Source organism: Zea mays, chromosome 4 (assembly GCF_902167145.1).
Source record: "Zea mays cultivar B73 chromosome 4, Zm-B73-REFERENCE-NAM-5.0, whole genome shotgun sequence".
Lineage (NCBI taxonomy): Eukaryota > Viridiplantae > Streptophyta > Magnoliopsida > Poales > Poaceae > Zea > Zea mays.
The window spans coordinates 5,516,193-5,535,767 of NC_050099.1; the positions used below are offsets into that span (position 1 = coordinate 5,516,193).

Consider the following 19,575-nt stretch of genomic DNA (forward strand, 5'->3'; position numbering starts at 1 on the left):
GTGTAAATGGTATTATTCATGGGCTTGCGAGAATGAAAGAACATGTATAAAAATTAGCCGTCCGCGTCTGGCTGTCAGCTATAGACGGCTGTTGACGGTCCTTGGCCGAACATCACCCTTCGCCGAGTGTCTGGATATGCCGAGTGTACTACCCTCGGTAAAGGCCGTCGATACCAAGAGTCATCTTTTATCGAGGGTGGCACTCGGTAAAGCCGTCTTTGCCGAGTGTCCGACAAAAGACACTCGACAAAGAGTCTGTTTCCAGTAGTGCACATCCAAATAGAGGCTAACAGATGGACTAAGAGGTCTGTTTGTTTGTGGCACATTATAATCCCAAACAAACATGCTCTAAGTTTTTAGCGAAACTTTTAACTAGCCAACTAGCTGACAAACTCTAGCTAACTAAATTTTAGCCATCCAAACAGACCCCACGTATCATCCCACAAGACTGATTTCAGCTAATTTGTAGCTAAAATGATGGGCTGCAATATATCTTTCATCGTCTCCCCGCGCGCTTGCCGGAGCGTCGTGTTGTTCCCGTCCTCACTCGATCCCCCCACCTTCAGCTTCCACAACACGGAGCAGAGTCGAGCTAGTGGCATTCATGTCAGCGAGCAAGGGTCCCTCCCTCATGTCGTTTTAGGTGATAATCACTCTTAATTAATCTCGTAATCTAATGGACAACCGAAAAGGTAACCCGGTGCTAATCACGATTCACGCCACCACCGAACTCCATGGCTTGTATGATTTGTCCTCTTTCATAGGATCGATGTTCATATCCTTCGATTCGATCCCCTTTTCCTGATGCAACAATTTGCATCCCAAATAATTCTGCAGCTTGCGAGCTGACAGTGACACACACTGAGATCCGAATCCGATGATGCATCCAGCCAGTGACTAGGCCACTGTCTCAGTCGTCCTCGCCAGCGACCAGCGTCAAGCCAAGAAACCCAAGCCATGGGCACTACGGAGCACCATGGCGCCGCCGATGTCATCGCCGAGCCGCTCCTACCCTCGCCCGCCGTGGAGATGGAGCCTTCATCTGCGCCACCGCCCCTGCCACGCCGGAACATGTTCGCCTTCATCTGCGCCACGCTCGCCTCAATGACCACCATCCTCATGGGCTACAGTACGTACACGGCAGCTCGTCGTTTCTGCTACTCTCGTCTCGTATAGTCGTACGTACGTGCTTCATCGTCGTTCGTGACAACAGCATCCGGCCATGTGTGAGCAGCGTGGCACCAGGACTGGAGTTTGAAGAGGTGGGCCGTCCAAGTGACAAAGAGGATGAAGCTGGGCCAAAGAAAGGAGGAAGAATTCGCAAGCCAAGTGTCCGAGTGAGCGGGCCTGACTGGGTGACGGCCTAGAGGTCGTGTGTTGCAGCCAAGCGTGGTGTGATGGTGTGTGGCCTTCTCAGGCGTGTAAGCGAGGGGAGATAAGTATCTGGGAAGAGAGAGCAGAGGGTATCAAGAAAAGTGTAACAGAATTCTGTTTTCCCACCTAATACCAAACCACCTCTGCTCCCCGTTCTCCTCTGTTGCTTTTCTATCTTGTTCATCTGCTATTCTTTACCTTCCTGAGTTTGGACGATTACATTTGGTATCAGATTCTCGATCTTGGCCGTCTTCGCGCTGGAGCCCGTTAACCACGAGCACTTCACCCGTCTTCAGCAGCGACTTGGAGCAATGGATGTCAACACCAAGCTGATCGTTGATGAGTTGGAGAAACGGTTCTCGGCGATGGATCAGAAGTGGGAGAAAAAGTTCACGGAGTTGGCTTCATCCCGTGATGAGCGCATCGCCGCGCTGGAAGCCGTCGGGACCGAGCTGTCCGCGTGGAAGCCGAAGGTGGAGGCGGCTATGGAAGATGTCAAGTTGGAGGTCCGCAAGTTGAACAAGTTGTGGGATCGCGCATCGATGGAGCCGATGGTCGAGCCGGCGTTGCTGCAGAAACCTGGGGCCATCCCTTCTCGACAGCTGATTGGATCGGCAAACGATGGTATGATCGACCATCGCGATGACACGGCGTTCAGGGATTCAACTTTTGGATCGGTGCTCACCTACGTACCGGAACCGGCGAAGGGTAATCATCAGTTTACTTTTCCGCCTGTATCGCCTGGTATTCAGGATCCGAACCCTATGTATGATGTGCCCAGGGGGAGGCATGGGGATTCTGCGTTCAGTTCCTTAGGCAAGTTACCTAAGCTGCCTTTCCCAGCTTTTGAGGGTGATAATCCCAGGTTGTGGATATCTCAGTGTGAATCATATTTTGAGATGTATCAGGTGGATCCCGCTGTCTGGATTCGGGTTATATCTATGCATCTATCACCTACGGTAGCTTGTTGGTTTCAGGCGATTCAGAGAAGATATGTGGAGCTGCGTTGGCCCTTGTTCTGCAAGCTGCTGATGGATCGTTTTGGTAGGGACCAACACCAAGCATTATTAAGGCAACTGTTCAGGATTAGGCAAACTGGGTCAGTTGAGGAGTATATTACTCGTTTCTCCACATTGATGGACCAGTTGTCTGCATATGAGGCAATGACAGACCCCTTGTATTTTACGACAAGATTTGTGGAGGGTTTGCGTGAGGATGTTCGGGCAGTGGTGATGGTGCAACGTCCGGTGGACTTGGACACCGCGTGCACGCTGGCACTGCTGCAGGAGGAGGTATCTGAACCGGTGCGACGCAAGGAATGGCCGAGGGGTGGTCCGACAGGCTCGGCCGCCGGCCGCTCCTCATCGCCAGCGCCGCTGGCATCGCTGCCACGCTCACGTCGCTGGGCATCACGCTGTGCTTCGGCGCCGGCGAGACGACACCCGCGGTGACGGCGGCGTGCGTCGCGTCGGTGCTAGCGTTCGTCACCGCGTTCTCCATCGGCCTCGGCCCGCTGGCGCCGACCTACAGCGCGGAGATCCTGCCGCTGCAGCTGCGCGCGCAGGGCATGAGCCTTGGCATCGCGGCGAACCGGGTCACCTGCAGCATCATCAGCATGACGTTCATCTCGCTTGCCAACAGCATCACCATGGCCGGGTGCTTCTTCCTGTATGCCAGCACGGCTGTGGCAGCGGGGGTGTTCGTCTACGTGCGGCTGCCGGAGACCAAAGGCCGAAGTTTGGAGGACATCGGCGTTCTCTTCGCCAAGTGATTTACAAGGATATGCGATTGGTATTCATGGTTTGTCAAATTCAGAAATCGTAATCCAACCAATAGGTTAATTTCAACATGCATGCTTTTAAATAACTGACAACTTTCTTGTGTGCCTCATAAGAAACTGTGATGTGATTGCCGCTCGCAAAAGGGGATTTCACTAGTGAACGGGGATGCCCGCTGCGGAGGAGGACAGTTGCATGTCGGCGTTAAGGATGTCCATATCTTGTCCTCAAGACTAGTGAATAGTGATGGTAATATGTGCCTGTTTTTTGGTTAGCACAAACATAACCCGAAATTAGGAGCCCAAATCACGACCCAGCACGATGTTATATGAGCCGAACTAGCACAGAAGGGTTAGGTCATGCCTTAATTTTTAGCCTGTCGAGGTCCGGCATGGCCCCACGCATGGGCTAGGCTTAGACCGATCTGGCACGAAAAAGTGTTTGATTTCTTTACTTTTAGTAAGCTATGGAATTTATGTGATTGTGATATTTGAACTTTACATATGGGTTGGCCTTAGGCCCACACAGTCTAACGTGTTTTAGGACCGGGCTAGACCATTGTTTTTATTCGTTAGGCCGGCATGACACTGACCCAAAAAAATTGGTATTTTTAGGCACGAATCTATTTGATCTGAAGCACAATGGGTTCAACCCGGTCCAATTCCCATCACTATTCCAGACATGTTTTAAAATACTCAAGAGATGGTGTAATGAGACTATCCCTCCTAAGGATCGGAGACATGAGAACTTTCCCGACCCTGACTAGGGGAGAGACATAGCTCTAGATGAACTCGGAGCTACCCGACGGCCCAACAGCCCTTCGAGACATTTGGGCATTATGAGATCCAGGACATCTAGCGCTATGAATAGGGATGGCAACGGGTACATACTCTTCGGGTAGTGTCATTCCATACCTGTACCCATCAAAAAAATTCTACCTGTCTGAAAGGAAAATGGCCTCAACTATTTCCTGTAATCGATTTTGGTGTTTGACGACCATCACAAACCTTATGGACTAACTAGTTTGCCTAGTTGATATTTTTCTCAGGTGCATAAAGTTCATATACACATACAAATAAAATGACCTTGGGGCAAATTCTACAAGGTTGGAGCAAAACGGACTTGTTGTAGCCTCAGGCGCACCAGACCGTCCGGTGCCCAGGCTGGAGCATTCCGCGAACTAGCTGCTCTCGGGATTTCTCAGCGCTCGTCCACTAAAAATCACCGGACTGTCCGGTGTGCCACCGGACTGTACAGTGAGACCACGAGCAAAAGTCATCTTCGTCCAACAGTCGACTGCGGTTGATTGCGTGGCAGTCTGCAGCGCCAGAAGTCAGAAGACAGTCTATGACAACAGGTCGCACCGGACTGTCCGGTGTGCCACCGGATTGTCCGGTGCACCAAAAGGACAAAATTCTTCAACGGTTGGCTGACGTGGCACGCACCGGACAGTGAACAGTATTGTGTCCGATGCGCCACCAGACTATTCGGTGTGCCCATCGACAGAGAAGTCAGCCAACGGCTAGAATAGTGGTTGGGGCTATAACCCACTCTCTTCATTCAATACAAGAGCAAAGAATAATGCACTCCAAAGATGCATTCAAAGCCTCAAATTCTCTCCAAGTGCCAAAATCAAGTCAAGTGATCTTAAGTGTTTAGTGACCTGAGAGAGGGCGATTTGTGTTCCAATTGTTGCTCTCGTTGCTTGGTTGCTTTCTTCTTCTCCTTCTAAACTCTAAGTGATTTGTAAAGCAAGTAAGAGAAACCTAATTGTGTAGTGATCCTTGCGGGGTCTAAGTGACCTGTGAGATTAAGGAGAAGCACTCAACCGGTCTAGGTGAACGATTGAGAGAGGGAAAGGGTTGAAATAGACCCGGCCTTTGTAACCTCCTCAACGAGGAGTATGTTATTTGGAACCGAACCTCGGAAAACAAATCTCCATGTCCACTTGTGTTGATCTTCACCATTCGATTTGTTTCTTCCCTCTCCTCTCTCTAAAGTTCTCTTGCTCACATTGTTTTGAGTTTGCTCCCAAAGTTATTCGTATTGATTGAGCAACTCATAGCAAGAGGAACTATCTTCCGCACTCCAAATTCACTATTATTTATTTCTAAACCCTAACCCTGGGTGAAGTGCGTGTTCAAAGTTTATAATTTTCAGGTTGCGACTATTCACGCCCCCCTCTAGGCGACTTTCACCGTCGAGTTACCCCTATATGCTCGCAGGTATAAAATCTTACTCATACCCATACCCGCGCGGATAATTTTACCCGTCGGGTAACCCGTACCTGTTAGGAAAGTCTTAAATTTCAATATATTAATCGCTCAAAATATTAAATAAACATAAAAAACAAGTTCAACTTCACATATAACAAATCATATGATTACATAACTTGGTAGCTAGACAAATGATAACTAGAGAAGAGTTTTATTTTAGCTAAGATGGGCTCTATTAGATGGTTATAGTGGTATTGATGTGGGTATATTTTACCTATGGGTAGACGGGTATGGGTAGTACTAACCCGTACCTGTACCCGTCTACCCAACAGGTAGGGGTTCTTGCCCATTAACATACCCACGAGTAGAGAAATCATCACGTACCCGCCTTCATATCGGGTAAAACCCGTCGGGTAGTCAGGTTTTGGGTATCCATTGTCGTCTCTAGCTATGGAACCTATAATGACAAAATATTCTACGTCCATATGGACTGTGCCCTAGAGTTTTGGCTAAAGATTAGGGGGTGCTTGGTTCATGACTAACTATATCACACTTTATCCAAGGTTAATCGTTCAAATTGAAGAACTAATTATAGATAGAAAAGTTAGGAAAGTGTGGCAAGCAGCGAGCCAAACATGCCTTAGTTCCCATAGGCTCTCCTCTGTCTCGATGAACTCTTGAGGCTAAGATTGATTCCAACGGTTCTTGCTCCTAAATCCTTCTATTAGTACTTTCTATTCCTATTTAAGTACCTCTTTTCTTTCCTTATTTCACCTCCTCTCTGACTATTCCCCCTATTCAACTCCCTCTATATATTTTAACAAAGCAATTGGACTTTTCTACATATGTTTTAAAGTTCCAAAAAAATACTACAATATTTGTAGTACCATAATACATATTATTATCAAGTAATTAAACTTGAAATAGATTAATTTCGCAGTTACAAACACTTATTAAAAAAGGGATATTAGAGGTCCCTATAGAAAGGGGAATTTCCTTCTCTCTCCATTAAGAGGGACATGGAGGGGCACCATTGGATGCTCTAAGGGAGCCACTGTACATGCCAAAATTGCCTAGGTGATTAAGTCTTGGGGTATCATTGGAGGTCGTCTAAGTCCTCGAGCCTCCTTGTGCCTTATGGAATTTATAAAATTATAAGTCTAAGTTAGGGATGGCAACGTGCACATTTTACCCGTGTGCCCGCGGGTAAAAACCCTATAGGGTGCGGGTTTGGGTGTGAGTTTGTACCCTTGGGTACGGGTACGGGTTTGATTCTCACCCCGACGGGTTTTTTCTCGTGGCCCGCAAACCCGCAAACCCGCGCGCGTGTGTATATATATATATGTATATATGTATGTATATGTATATATATATATGTATGTATATGTATATATATATGTATGTATATATATATGTATGTATGTATATATATATATGTATGTGTATGTATGTATATATATGTATATATATATAATATGACAACTTGTGGGTATTGTGCCCGCGAGTGTACCCGCGGGTGCCATAAACCTGTGGGTAGCGGGTTTGGGTAACATACGCTACCCGTCGCGGGTAGCGGGTGCGGGTACGGGTTTAACATTAATCTCGCGGGTAAGGGTTTGTAATCTCTATACCCGCGGGTTTTAAACCCGTTGCCATCCCTAGTCTAAGTCCACAAGACCTTTTGTGTCGAGGGCACTATAAGTCTAAGCCCTAGAGGCCTCTCATGCCCTGAGATTATAAGGTTACGGGTTCTTGGGCAGTCCATCCCTTGAGCACCAACACCACTTAGCCACTTGGGGCCCTCTATTGGCCCTGAAGCCCCTAAAGACTCGTACTTCATGTGTTGTCAGAACATGGGTCCTTTAGGCCAATGACCCCCGATAAAATGAAGGACTTAGAACGGTTAGGTGTAATCTTGTCGCAAAGATAGAAAGATGTAATAGAGACAATAGAACCCCGAGAAAGAGGACCCACATCTAAAGGCATGCAAACTATTACTCAATGTTATACTAATGGATAATTCTTGGATATAGCTTATTAAATATGTGTTGGGTGACATTACAAGCCTAACAAGGATGTTGTTGCCACCATAGAGGTTGTAGGGTACTCAAGGCTACTATATGTTGAGTGCATCAACCTTATAGCCACATGTGTGCATGCAAAGTGTAATAAAGAACAAAAGGATACAATGGTTACCAACTACATCGTACCAAAGGACATGGTACCTGACCCCCATAGATGTGACATGTTTATAGGTATGGCGACTGCCTTGGAAGGATATCCTTGACAATATGCCACAACCAGGCGATGGGCCCCGGTACGACTCCAAAACTAATATAAGATCGAAGTTGTTGGGTTTAGAAGGAACCACCCTAGGTCAATGTGACAACTATCCTTTCTTACACTATAAAGGGTATGTGTAGAGTAACATTTTTAGGTGAATTCAGAATCACATCCCATTAGATTCTGACTGATTGACCCTATGCGAACTAATTAGGGCCGAAAACGAGCTAAGCCGAGCTCAGCTTAGCTTGGTCGCATTGCGAGCTCGGAGATCAGGTTCGGCTCGAGATCGTTCAGGCTCGCGAGGCACCACACTAAATCTAACTTAGAGTATAAATTGTATATTTTCATTATATAAAAAATAAAAATATGTATCCAAAATCCATGAACATATTTTAAACTATATCTAGCATTAGGTCCATAAAACAATAAGAAAATAAATCAATAACATAGTAATGTAATAGTGTCACAACATAGCACTACATGATCTGGCTGGCTCGTGAGCCGGTTCGGGCTAGCTCCGGCTTGGCTCGCATTTGAGCGAGCTATAAAAGTAGGCTCGACTCAGGCTCATTCAGGCTCGCGAGCTTCTCCGAGCCAAGCTGAGCCTGAGCGAGATCGAGCCAGCTCGCAAGCCTCGAGCTTTTTTCCAACCCTAGAACTAATACAATTAGAACTGCATAGTCTTGGACTAAGAATTGTTCTAGTAGGGAGGCATAAAGGTGGATTAGGACTAATAGGTTAGAAGTCCACCATAACCTAGATATGAGGGGAATATAGAAGGTTCTTGATGTTCGCTCGTATTTGAGCCATAAATTGTTTCCTCCTTTATGTTTATCGATCGGTAAGCAGTAAGAGGATGCAGGGTATTACGCACACTGTGGTCTGAATCTCTCTAACCACCCATGTGTTGGCTCCTGGTCATGCCGAGGTCCAATACGACCATCAACCTTATGTCGTGCCCCCTCCTATCTCTCTTGTTGTACTCTAGTATTGTTATGAAATGACATCAAATGAAATAGTGTTGGGTTAATCTCAATCCGAACTCGATGAGAGGGCTGGGCCCGATTCTATCCCTCGTGACCTTATTAGGGCACAACAACCTATTGGTTGTGGTCCATCTTCACACCGCGAACATAAAACAAGACGAGGCCGACACACGAACCATTGTCAATCGGTACCTTCTCGTCCCCATAAACCTAGGTTTAACGAGGTCTGATCTATTCTAAAGAGCTTAATAAGTAAAAGCGTCGCTGCCACCGCTTTATTGACTTGACACTGACTACTAGAGTCTATAATATCACATATGCCGTTATCCTCCTCCAAATCTTCGGTCTTAAAATATTAACTCTTAAGGCTAGTCTGTCAACTATATTTTTAGAAGAGATTCTCATTCTATCAAAGAAAAATAAATTAATTCTCTTTGGAAAAATAGTGTTATCAAACTCGCCCTTAGTTTTTCTTGTTCAGCGCCTCCGTGTAGACTGTAGAGTCAACAGAATCCAAATGGCTCGAGCCGTGGAGCGCCACCGAGAAACCGGAGGAGGACACACGTCGTGACCAGCCGACACAAAAGTCGTTGTCAATAGCAACAGTAGCGCATGAGAACGATCCACCGAGGAATTAAGCCAGTGAGAACAGATCCATGAAATATATAGCACGTGAGCCTACTCTAACAACGACGACTTTCCCATGCTGTAAGCATCAAGCCATTCAACTCTGTCACACCGGTTTTTAAATGTAGTCGCTTTTTTTGCAGGCATGTGGTCAACATCTTGGCACGGGCCACGCGGAACAGTATAATTTTGCCAATTATTTGCTTAGATTGTCACCAATTAATGCCCTCTAAACCGAGTCTTTCCTATCTATTCCATTTGTTTTAATACTTTAGAAAATGGATTAAATAAAACTAACATACGTATACGGCATTTGATAGTATAATAAATATGCCCATATAAAAGTTTAGAGTAGAATACATCTTTTTTATATGAGTCTCTAATATACGCAGTGAGGAACAAGATATAGAGAGAAATCTTTTATAGAATACTCTGTCACACCACCACCACCACCTCTTTGGTATGGGTCTTCACCACCGGGCACCCGCCAGTGGCAGACGTAGGACGAGAATTTATGAGGGGTCAAAAAACTAGGTGACAAAATCAAGCAAGACTAAAAAACTAGTATTGCATATAATCCAAATTTCATATCAATACACGATATATGTTAAAAGAAGAAAACTATATAAACAAAAGAAGCAAACATGCTGTTAAGTTCTTGCTGACCGAATCAAAACCATACGTACTTATCTATATCCTTGAACGGCGAGGGCACCGGAAAGGGTCGGTGTCAGACGGACTCTCCGATGTGAAGCTAAGGCTTGCTGGTTCACCAAGCTGGTCGGCCGCTTGGATGGGTCGCACTGTCTGGACGAGCGAGATCGGGTCTGCTAGACGTGTCGGCGTCGTGACGATGATAGGTAGGGTGAGGGTGTCAGGAGGGTTTGGGGTCGAGTGGTAACGCGCGCCAGGAAGGAGGCAATGACAGGCGGCATCGAGACGGACTGGCTCGAACGACATCAGATAGAATAGGGACAAACAGATAGATGTGAGGACCGGACCATGAAGAAGGAAGAAAGTCGGGAGCATTAGACCGATCTATTGAGAAGATTGGGACAAGGCTGATTTAGTCCACCTAAAACTTCATTTTTTCTTCTATATTTAACATTAAAATGAACATTAGGTGTAGAAGATTTTACAAAAATTGAGGGGGGCATGGCCACCTTTGCCCCCCTATAGATCCGCACCCTGGTATCGGTATCGACTCATCGTGAGACCCTACCAAACGGTAAAAAATAGCTTCTCGTCGAGAGCCCTTTAAAAGTTTGAGACGTTTTTTTGTTGGGAGCCAGACACCAAACACCAAGTTTCTATCGGCTTGCCCTATATTTTTCCCATACACAATTTGAAATGAATTGTAAAATGATTCTGACTCCTCCAAAAAAGCCAATGAGTCATACCCTGTCAAAAGGGGTGGAAGATTGTTTGCAGCAACGTCCTCTAAATTTTATCCTCTAAAAAATATTCTCTATTCTTTACAGCACACTTTAAAAGATTATGTCATCTATATTTTCGTTATCTCAAGCAACGTCTCCCTAAATTTGGTCCTCGCTATATCTATATAGTGTTACTAGATTTGGCAATACATATCCAATTTTCATTGGACGCTTAAGAAACATTTCATATGTTGCAGGATTAAAATACGCTACACAATACATACTGATTATTTTGGTGAAAATAAGAATATTACATATTTAGGAAAATAATGTACCAGAAAATAAAAAATCCTATCTATCCTACAAAAATGAAATAATTACATTTTGTACCAGCCAGGGGTCCACGATTTCCACGCTACACGCCACGCACAGTGCCGACTGCCGAGGTACGTGAGGACCAGAAGCACGGCATGATTGAACAGTGGATATCGGTCGTCGTCTGTGTCGGCCAGGATGAAGGACCCCGTTCCGAAGGTATACGTCCGTTATATTTAGGGTACAGAGTATGTAACAGCTCCCTGTCGTAAAGGCTCCTGTAGTCCTGTTCGCTATATTTACCAGTTCACGTCGTCTTGTAAGGTTTTAACAAGCGAACGCTAAAACGTCAGTTAAACTTTAGAGTGCGCTCGTCGTCCAGTAGATCTAGCGGACGAGCTTCCACCCGCTATCACTGTTCTGTCCGTCTTTCTTCCGTGTGTGTATACATCGTGGACAGAGCATGGGCATGGATTTGCCAGCGGCATTCGACACTGGCGTCGTGTCGCGGGCACGACAGAGCTTGGCATGGAGTCGGCGTTGGCTTTCAACGACGTCGTCGCGTCGCGAGCGTGGGCATAGCTTGCACATGGAGTCGACGACGGCAGTTAGACGGGGGCGACAACTACGAGCACGGGCAGAGCATGGACATGGAGTCGACGGTGGCCAGCGCTGCGTCGCAGGCGTGGGCAAGCTGCCCGCCGGTGGCTATCGAGGCCAACCGCTACATCAACATGCTACGAGCCACGACGCTGGGAAGATGTTCGATGGAATGTTGAAGCCAACGTCGTTCTGATTTTTTTTTTCCTTTTTTAATAATTGCTAATTCGTGTCCAGTATGCCAGTGAAGCAAATCATTTATTTAATCAACAGTTGTTGTTTAATAAAAAGCAGAAATTATATTAATTAAGTTTTTATGTTAGAGGATAAGATATAGAGAATAGATTTTAGAGAATTCTGCTGGAGATAGAGAAGATATAGAGAACATAATTTTTAGAGTGTGATGTAAATGACAGAAAATATTCTGTTAGATGATGAAATTTAGAGAATATTGCTGGAGACAGTCTTACTACTAGTTGGAGTCCAAGTACAAGGTCACCTTCTTCACTGCACTGTTGTGAAGGAAGTCAGCGGCCTTCCTTTCCTTTCCCAATGGCACATAAAGGAGCGTACAGGGAGCGTTGCTGGAGAGAGTCTCACATTCTCTATCATATATTTACTCTCTAAATAATGACATTACCGATTTACCGTACAAAACAGTATTTTGTAAAAGGCAAACACTATAAATTCGTCGGCCGGCCTGTGCCGACGGGAAACCAAGCCGAGTAACTACGCCGGGCGCCATGGCACAGGCTGCTGTAGGCAGCAACGATGGCACTGAGGCGCCACTCCTTCCCTCGTCGGCGGGCGGGCCGACGCCGCCGCCAGCAGGAGCACCGCGCCGGAACCGGTTCGCCTTCGTCTGCGCCACGCTCGCGTCCGTCACCACCATGCTTCATGGCTACAGTACGTGATGCGAGTGTGCTCTCGTCGCGTGCGCTGCTTCTCCGATCCATATCCATCCATGGATGGAGATGTCTTACAAACTATACCCCATCCCCATGCAGACCTGACGCTGATGAGCGGCGCGGAGCTGTTCATGCGGGAGGACGTGGGGCTCACGGACGCCGAGGTCGAGGTGCTGGCGGGGTCCATGAACGTCTTCATGCTCGCGTCCACCCTCGCCGCCGGCTGGGTAGCGGACCACCTGGGCCGCCGCCGCACCCTCGTGCTCGCCAACGCCTTCCTCATGGCCGGCGCGCTGGCCATGTCGCTCGGCACCAGCTTCGCCGCGCTCATGGCGGCTCGCTTCGTCACCAGCCTCGGCTCCGGGCTGGCCCGCGTCGTCGCCCCCGTGTACAACGCCGAGATATCGCCGGCGTCCACGCGTGGCGCCCTCTCATCCATGCTTGACGTACGTACGTACGCCCATCCGTCGGTCTGCTGCATTTTGGTTTTGGACCACGTCACAGTCACACTGACATGACGTGCAGCTGGTTCCATTGATTAAAGAGCTCGCTTCCGTCGTCTTTAACTAATTGATGAAAAGGACGGTTTCATCAACAACGTACTGCAGGTATTCGTCAACGTCGGCATCCTGCTCAGCTACGTGTCCAACTACGCCTTCTCCGGCCTGCCGGTGCACCTCGGGTGGCGCGCCATGTACGCGGTCGGCGTGGTCCCGCCCGTGTTCATCGCCGCCGGGGTGCTCCTCGTCATGCCGGAGTCGCCGCGGTGGCTCGCGATGCGCGGCCGCCAAAGCGACGCGCGCGCGGTGCTCCTGCGCACGCTGGACACACCGGCCGAGGCCGACCTCTGGCTCGGGGAGATCAAGCGAGCCGTCGCGGACGCCGAGCCGCCGCCACCGCCCGCTGGGCGCGGTGCCGGTGCCAGTGTCAGTATCTGGAAGCAGCTGCTCGTCCGGCCGTCCACAAACGTGCGGCGGATCCTCACGTGCGTTCTCGGGCTGCACTTCTTCGTGCAGGCGTCGGGCGTCGACGCCATCCTCCTCTACAGCCCGTTGATTTTCAGGGCGGTCGGCATGGCGTCCGACTCCGCCATCCTCGGCGCCACCGTGGCCATGGGCGCGGTCAAGTCGTGCTTCATCCTGGTGGGCATGCTCTTCACCGACCGCCTCGGCCGGCGCCCGCTACTCCTCGCTAGCACCGCGGGCGTTGCCGTGACCGCGACCGCCCTCGCCGTGACTCTGTACGTAGGCACGAGCACGACGACATCGACTTCACCGGCGACGACCGCGGCGTGCCTGGCGTCGGTGCTGGCCGTCGTGGCCACGTACTCCGTCGGGTACGGGTCGGTAGTGTCGGCGTACAGCGCGGAGGTCTTGCCGCTGCGGCTCCGCGCGCAGGGCTCCAGCCTGGCCATGGCAGTGAACAAGCTCATGGCCGGGGTGGTGAGCATGACGTTCATCTCGCTCGCCGACGCGATCACCATGCCTGGCTGCTTCTTCCTCTACGCTGCCGTGACGGCGGCTGCGTTTGTGTTCGTGTACACGCGGCTGCCGGAGACCAAGGGCCGGAGCTTGGAGGACATGGAAGTGCTTTTCCACAAATAGTTTAGTATCTTAGATCTGTCCGTTAGATCATCAATGGTGATAATAGTAGTAGTTTGATATTGATATCCATATGCTATCATCATAGCTCAGTTCCTGCTACTCGGCTCGTTGGACCATCACGGAAAGCTCAAATTTATATTTCTAGCTTTGAGCAACACAAAACTGCTTAGGGTTCACACTAATGCCAATGTCATCAAAGATTGTTCAATAGTAAATATACTGTATATGTAATGTAAAGATCGATAGTTCAAGGTTAAATCATGAGAGACAAGAATTTATACATGTTTATGATTAGAGATGGTCAAACGGGCCGCCCGGCCTGGCCCGAGCCCGATGAAGTCCGACCTGTTTTGGATCTGGTCCGCCAGTCATGATTAGAAAATCGGGCCGAGCCGTCTGAGCCCGCGGGCTCGATTTCCTGTCTGAGCCCAGCCCGCAATGGGCCTAAACGAGCCGGGCTGGCCCGTTTAGCACGAAAAAAGCGGTCCGAAAAGCGGGCTGGTAAGCACGTTTTAATGCAATAAACGGGCTTAGAGGTAAACGGGCTAGCCCACCGTGCCTAGTTTTCTGTACGAGCCCGGCCCGTTTATTCGTGCCAGGTCGGCTCGGGCCCGCATAAAACCGAATCGTGTTGAGCTCGGATCGAAACCAAACAATGGACTTGGTGTCGAACTCGCGGGTCTCGTGCTTATTAGTCATCTATATTTATGATCTTACTATGATTGGCGAGTGGCGACTGCATCTTCCTCCCGCGCCGCCTCTGCGCACAACCTCCCGCTTCTCCCTCGTGCTCACTGCGATGGGCGATCTGGGCGCCTTCGTCGACCCCGCTGCGCGCCAGCGCCACCACCTCTCGCCGGAGCTCGCGGCGCAGCCGTCGGTGTCGTGCCGCCCCCGCTCGACCTGGCCTCCGCCGACGCATTGTTCGGGTACCGCCTCCTCTCGCCGTCGCTTAATTTGGCCCCCAGCAGCGTACCCACTAGCGCGCCTACCTTCGCCCAGCGCCGGCGCACACCGCACGCGCTACCTGTAAAAACGAATGCTGACCGGAGTACAGAAGATTAGTTGTTACATGCCTGCACCAAAGCTCCACGAGCACTCTCTCCCGCTCAGGGAAGCGATGACGCCTGATGTTTGAATCACTAATAATTCTAGAAAGAACTCTCACAGGAGGATCGTCACTCCTAAAAAAATATAGTTGTTCCTATCTTCCCAAATCCCCCTCCCCCCGCCTGATGTGTTGGAAAATTAATAGTGATTAAGATTAATTATTAAATACAGCATAAAACAAAAAATCCAGATCTACTGGCATATAATATTCACGACATTAAAACAGAACAGATCTGAACTAACTCAACAAGATTAACGTATAAAAGAATAATCGACAATGGATCTAACCATAAGGCCGTCATCGCAATAAACTGAAAATGCAGATTTACTCGCAGCGATTTCCACGAGTGTTGAAGAAGAACCCGAACGGACGTGCGCGAAGCACTTCCCAGAAACCTGATTCGCCGGCACCTGCACGTGCATGTTGTCAAAACGCCGACGGTGGTTCGGAGACACTGCTCTCACTTGATCTGCTGCACGGCACACGAAGGGACAGCAGGGCAGAGAAGCGACGGCGCAGAGAATTGAGAAGAAGATGATGAGTCGGTTGCTATTCCCATATGTCCTCTGACTGAAGGGCGTCTACCCTTTATAGACGGGTCGCCGCAACCGTGTTAGCAGTAGTAGGAGGAGAAGGTAGATGGGGTTTTAGGAAGAACAGAGAAGGGAGACGAAGGACAGAGGGATGTTATTTCTTAGAGTTTCTGTTCATCCATAAAACCTCCGAGCCAGTAGTCGGACCAGGTTAAGTACATCACACACACGCCAGCCGCTGCGTACCAGCAGGTCTACACCCACTCGGGCCCATATACGCGCCTGTTGGGCCGACGCACACGACGAGTTGCCGCATCCTGCTTGCTTGGACCATTCGGTATTGCGCCATCTTGCTGTTGTAGCGGCTGGGACATCTCCTCCATTGGCGAGTTGGTAACATTCCCTGGCCCTTCGAAGCCTGCTTGTCCCCAAGCAGGGGCCAAAGGAAAGCTTTGACGAAGAGCTTCTTGATCTTCCCATGTAGCGAGGTCAGGCGGGAGGCCAGACCATTCCACCAGGACCTGCTGAACCAGCCGGTTGCCCTTGGATAATCCTCGAGTCTGGAGTACTCGGACAGGAACGCGGAGCTCCGGCAAGGATGGTGGAAGCGAGGAAGAAGCCACCCCTTTGAAACCTGCAGCAAGTTTTAGTTGTGATACATGCACTACAGGGTGTTGAAAGGGAAATAGGCTTTAAACCTTTTCCTAAATGATTTTGGTGGTTGAATGACCAACACAACTAATTGGACTAACTAGTTTGCTCTAGATCATATATTCTACAGGTGTCAAAGATTCAACATAAAACCAATAAAAAGAACAAGACAAGGGTCAAGAGAAAGGAGCAAAAAGAAACCGAAGTGCTCCCTGGTCGGGCGCACCGGACTGTCCGGTGTGCCACCGGACAGTGTCCGGTGCACCAGGGAAGATTGCCTTCAAACTCTTCGCCTTCGGGTTTCTCAGGCGCAGCCCACTATAATTCACCGGACTGTCCGGTGCTCCACCGGACAGTGTCCGGTGCACCAGGGAAGATTGCCTTCAAACTCTTCGCCTTCGGGTTTCTCAGGCGCAGCCCACTATAATTCACCGGACTGTCCGGTGCTCCACCGGACAGTGTCCGGTGCTCCAGAGTGAAGCGGCTCCGAACTGGCCAGCTTCGGGAAAATCCAGGGCCGGCGCGCTATAATTCACCGGACTGTCCGGTGTACACCGGACAGTGTCCGGTGCTCCAACGGAACGCGGCCTCAGGAACTCGGCAGCCTCGGGATTTCACGAAGACTGCTCCGCTATAATTCACCGGACTGTCCGGTGTTGCACCGGACTGTCCGGTGTGCCAGCGGAGCAACGACTACTTCGCGCCAACGGTCGACTCTGACAATGAACAGTACACGCGGCAGAAGTCAGAGCAGAGGATCAGAGAGGCACCGGACTGTCCGGTGTGCACCGGACTGTCCGGTGCCACATGAGGACAAAGCCTCCAACGGTCGACCAGCTCAAATCTCAACGGATAGGATGACGTGGCTGGCGCACCGGACATGTCCGGTGTGCACCGGACTGTCCGGTGCGCCCATCGCCAGCAGCTTCTCCAACGGCTACAAAATTGGATGGTGGCTATAAATACCACCCCAACCGGCCACTTCAAGGGGTGGGAGTCCAAGCAACATTCCAAGTCATCTAGTTGACATATTCAAGCCCTCCCAACCACCTATATTCATTGATACATCCTATACACAAGATCTAGCCCACTACAACCAACACAAGTGCCACAAAAGAGAGAGTGAGCAAATTGAGAGCTACTCAATTGAGTTTAGCCCTAGTGCCTTGTGAGATACATTGAGAGATAGTGTGTGCTTCATCCTTGTGTTCATTTGTGCGTGGAGTTTTGACTCCCATTCAAACTTCCTCCAAAGTGTTGGAGGCTTGTAAAAGCTAGCAAGAGACACCAAAGATTGTGGTGGTCCTTGTGGATCGAGAGTGATCCTTGAGAAGAAGAAGAGCTCGCCGATCCTTGTGTGATCGGGAGAGAGGGAAAGGGTTGGAAAAGACCCGTCCTTAAGTGGACTCCTCAACGGGAACTAGGCCTTCGAGGGCCGAACCTCGGTAAAACAAATCACCCGTGTTCATTGTGCTTTTACTTGTGATTTGTTTGCTTTCCCTTACTCTAAGTTCTCTTGCACTATTCTTTGCTCATATCATTTGGTGTTGTTTCAAGTTAACCTCTCATTTAAGTGTAGCAACACTCCGCAAGAAAGAACTTGAGTTAGTGCTCTTTTCATCTAAGATTTCTTGCTTTATTTTCATAGACTTATTAGTTGTATTTATTTATCACTTCCACATTATTTGAAAGCTATAATCTTTATTAGCAAGAACTTAGTTTTTATACTCTGATAATTATTCATCTTGTTCTAACCACTAATCAAAGGATCTAGTTGGGGGATAAAGTTTTAATTTTCAGGTTTCGCCTATCCAGCCCCCCCTCTAGGCGACTATCAATTGGTATCGGAGCTAGGCACTTCATCTTGAGTCTAACAACTCGAAGTGATGGCTCGTAAAAGATCCCAAAAGAACAAGAAGACATCTTCCAAGGAAAACACGGAGGTAACTCTTGAAATATTACTTTCCGATTGTTCTAATTATGATTCATGGTCTACTAGAGCTATAAATGCCTTTAGAACCGTAGATCCACAATTAGAACAAATTTTAGACAAGAGTATTATCCCCCCTAACTATGCTAGGGAAAATGTTTCCGATGAAGACCAAAGATGTATTCGCTTAAACTATCTAGCTTTTGACATCTTAGTTAATTCTCTTAGCAAGGAAGATTATCATGCCCTCATAATAAATCATTATGAACATATCCCTGATGCGCATGATATTTGGACTAGAATTAGACGTAAATTTGATGAGTCCAAACATGATAGTTCATTTTGTGTCTCTACTTCCTTTGGTATTTGTAATACTAACCCTTGCAAGGAAGAAGAAGAGAATGAACGATGGAGACCAAACGATGAATCCACCTCTCCAAAAGGTTTGTCTTCCCATTTCGATTCACACATGTGTTTTGTGGCTAATGAAAATGATAGCGGAAGCACAAATGAGGATGAGGAGGAAGAAAGAAGCTTTGTGCATCTCTACGCTCGCCTAAGCCAAGAAGATAAGGCGGTCATGCTCAAACTTCTAGAAAGAGCGAGAGAGCAAAGCGAAGCTCGTCAAAGGCTAGAAGATATTCTCTCCATAAAGATGCAACACTTTGACGAGTTGACTAAAGAACATGAGGAGCTAAAGTGCTCTCATGTTGATTTGGTCCAAAGGTATGAAACTATTTCAATTGAGCAAGATAACGCTTTACATTGTATCGCTCAATTAGTAAATAGGAATACCTTGCTTAAGGACCAAGTAGAAAAGCTAAAAGTTGAAAATCTAGCTTTTCAAGATAAATATGATATGCTTCTATGTTCTCATGAAAATCTTATGGATGATCATATCATATTAAACATTGCTCATGAGGTTGTGATAGAGAACTTAAAATCCCAACAACCTCATTCGTGCACATGTATTCAAATTGATACTATATTACCATGTGCTAATGCTTGTTGTTTGTCAACAAGCAAATCTTCCTTTGAGCTACAATTTGCAGGAACAAATGATGATTCATATCAAAAGCTCAAAGAAGAAAATGAGAGGCTAAAGAAGAGCTTGACACAACTAAAAGGGAAATGCATTGCCCAACCTTCTCAAGATAACCGTGATCACATGGTGAAGAAGCTTGAGACGGGAACAACCGTGGCATGCACTACATCCCTTGAAGAAAATGTCAAGGATTTGAGGATTGCCATGAGGAGGGAACAAGATATGAAATTCAACA

The 19,575-nt window shown here is 48.2% G+C and overlaps 1 protein-coding gene across 1 annotated transcript; it reads left to right on the forward strand.

Annotated features, from left to right (window-relative positions):
• Positions 1-536: 536 nt before the first annotated feature.
• LOC103652750 (polyol transporter 5) lies at positions 537-14,356 on the forward strand. Its single transcript, XM_008679720.2, has 3 exons — positions 537-1,129; positions 12,566-12,912; positions 13,075-14,356. The coding sequence occupies exons 1-3, from the start codon at positions 958-960 to the stop codon at positions 14,068-14,070; spliced, it is 1,515 nt and encodes a 504-aa protein (XP_008677942.1). The 5' UTR covers positions 537-957; the 3' UTR covers positions 14,071-14,356.
• Positions 14,357-19,575: the final 5,219 nt, after the last annotated feature.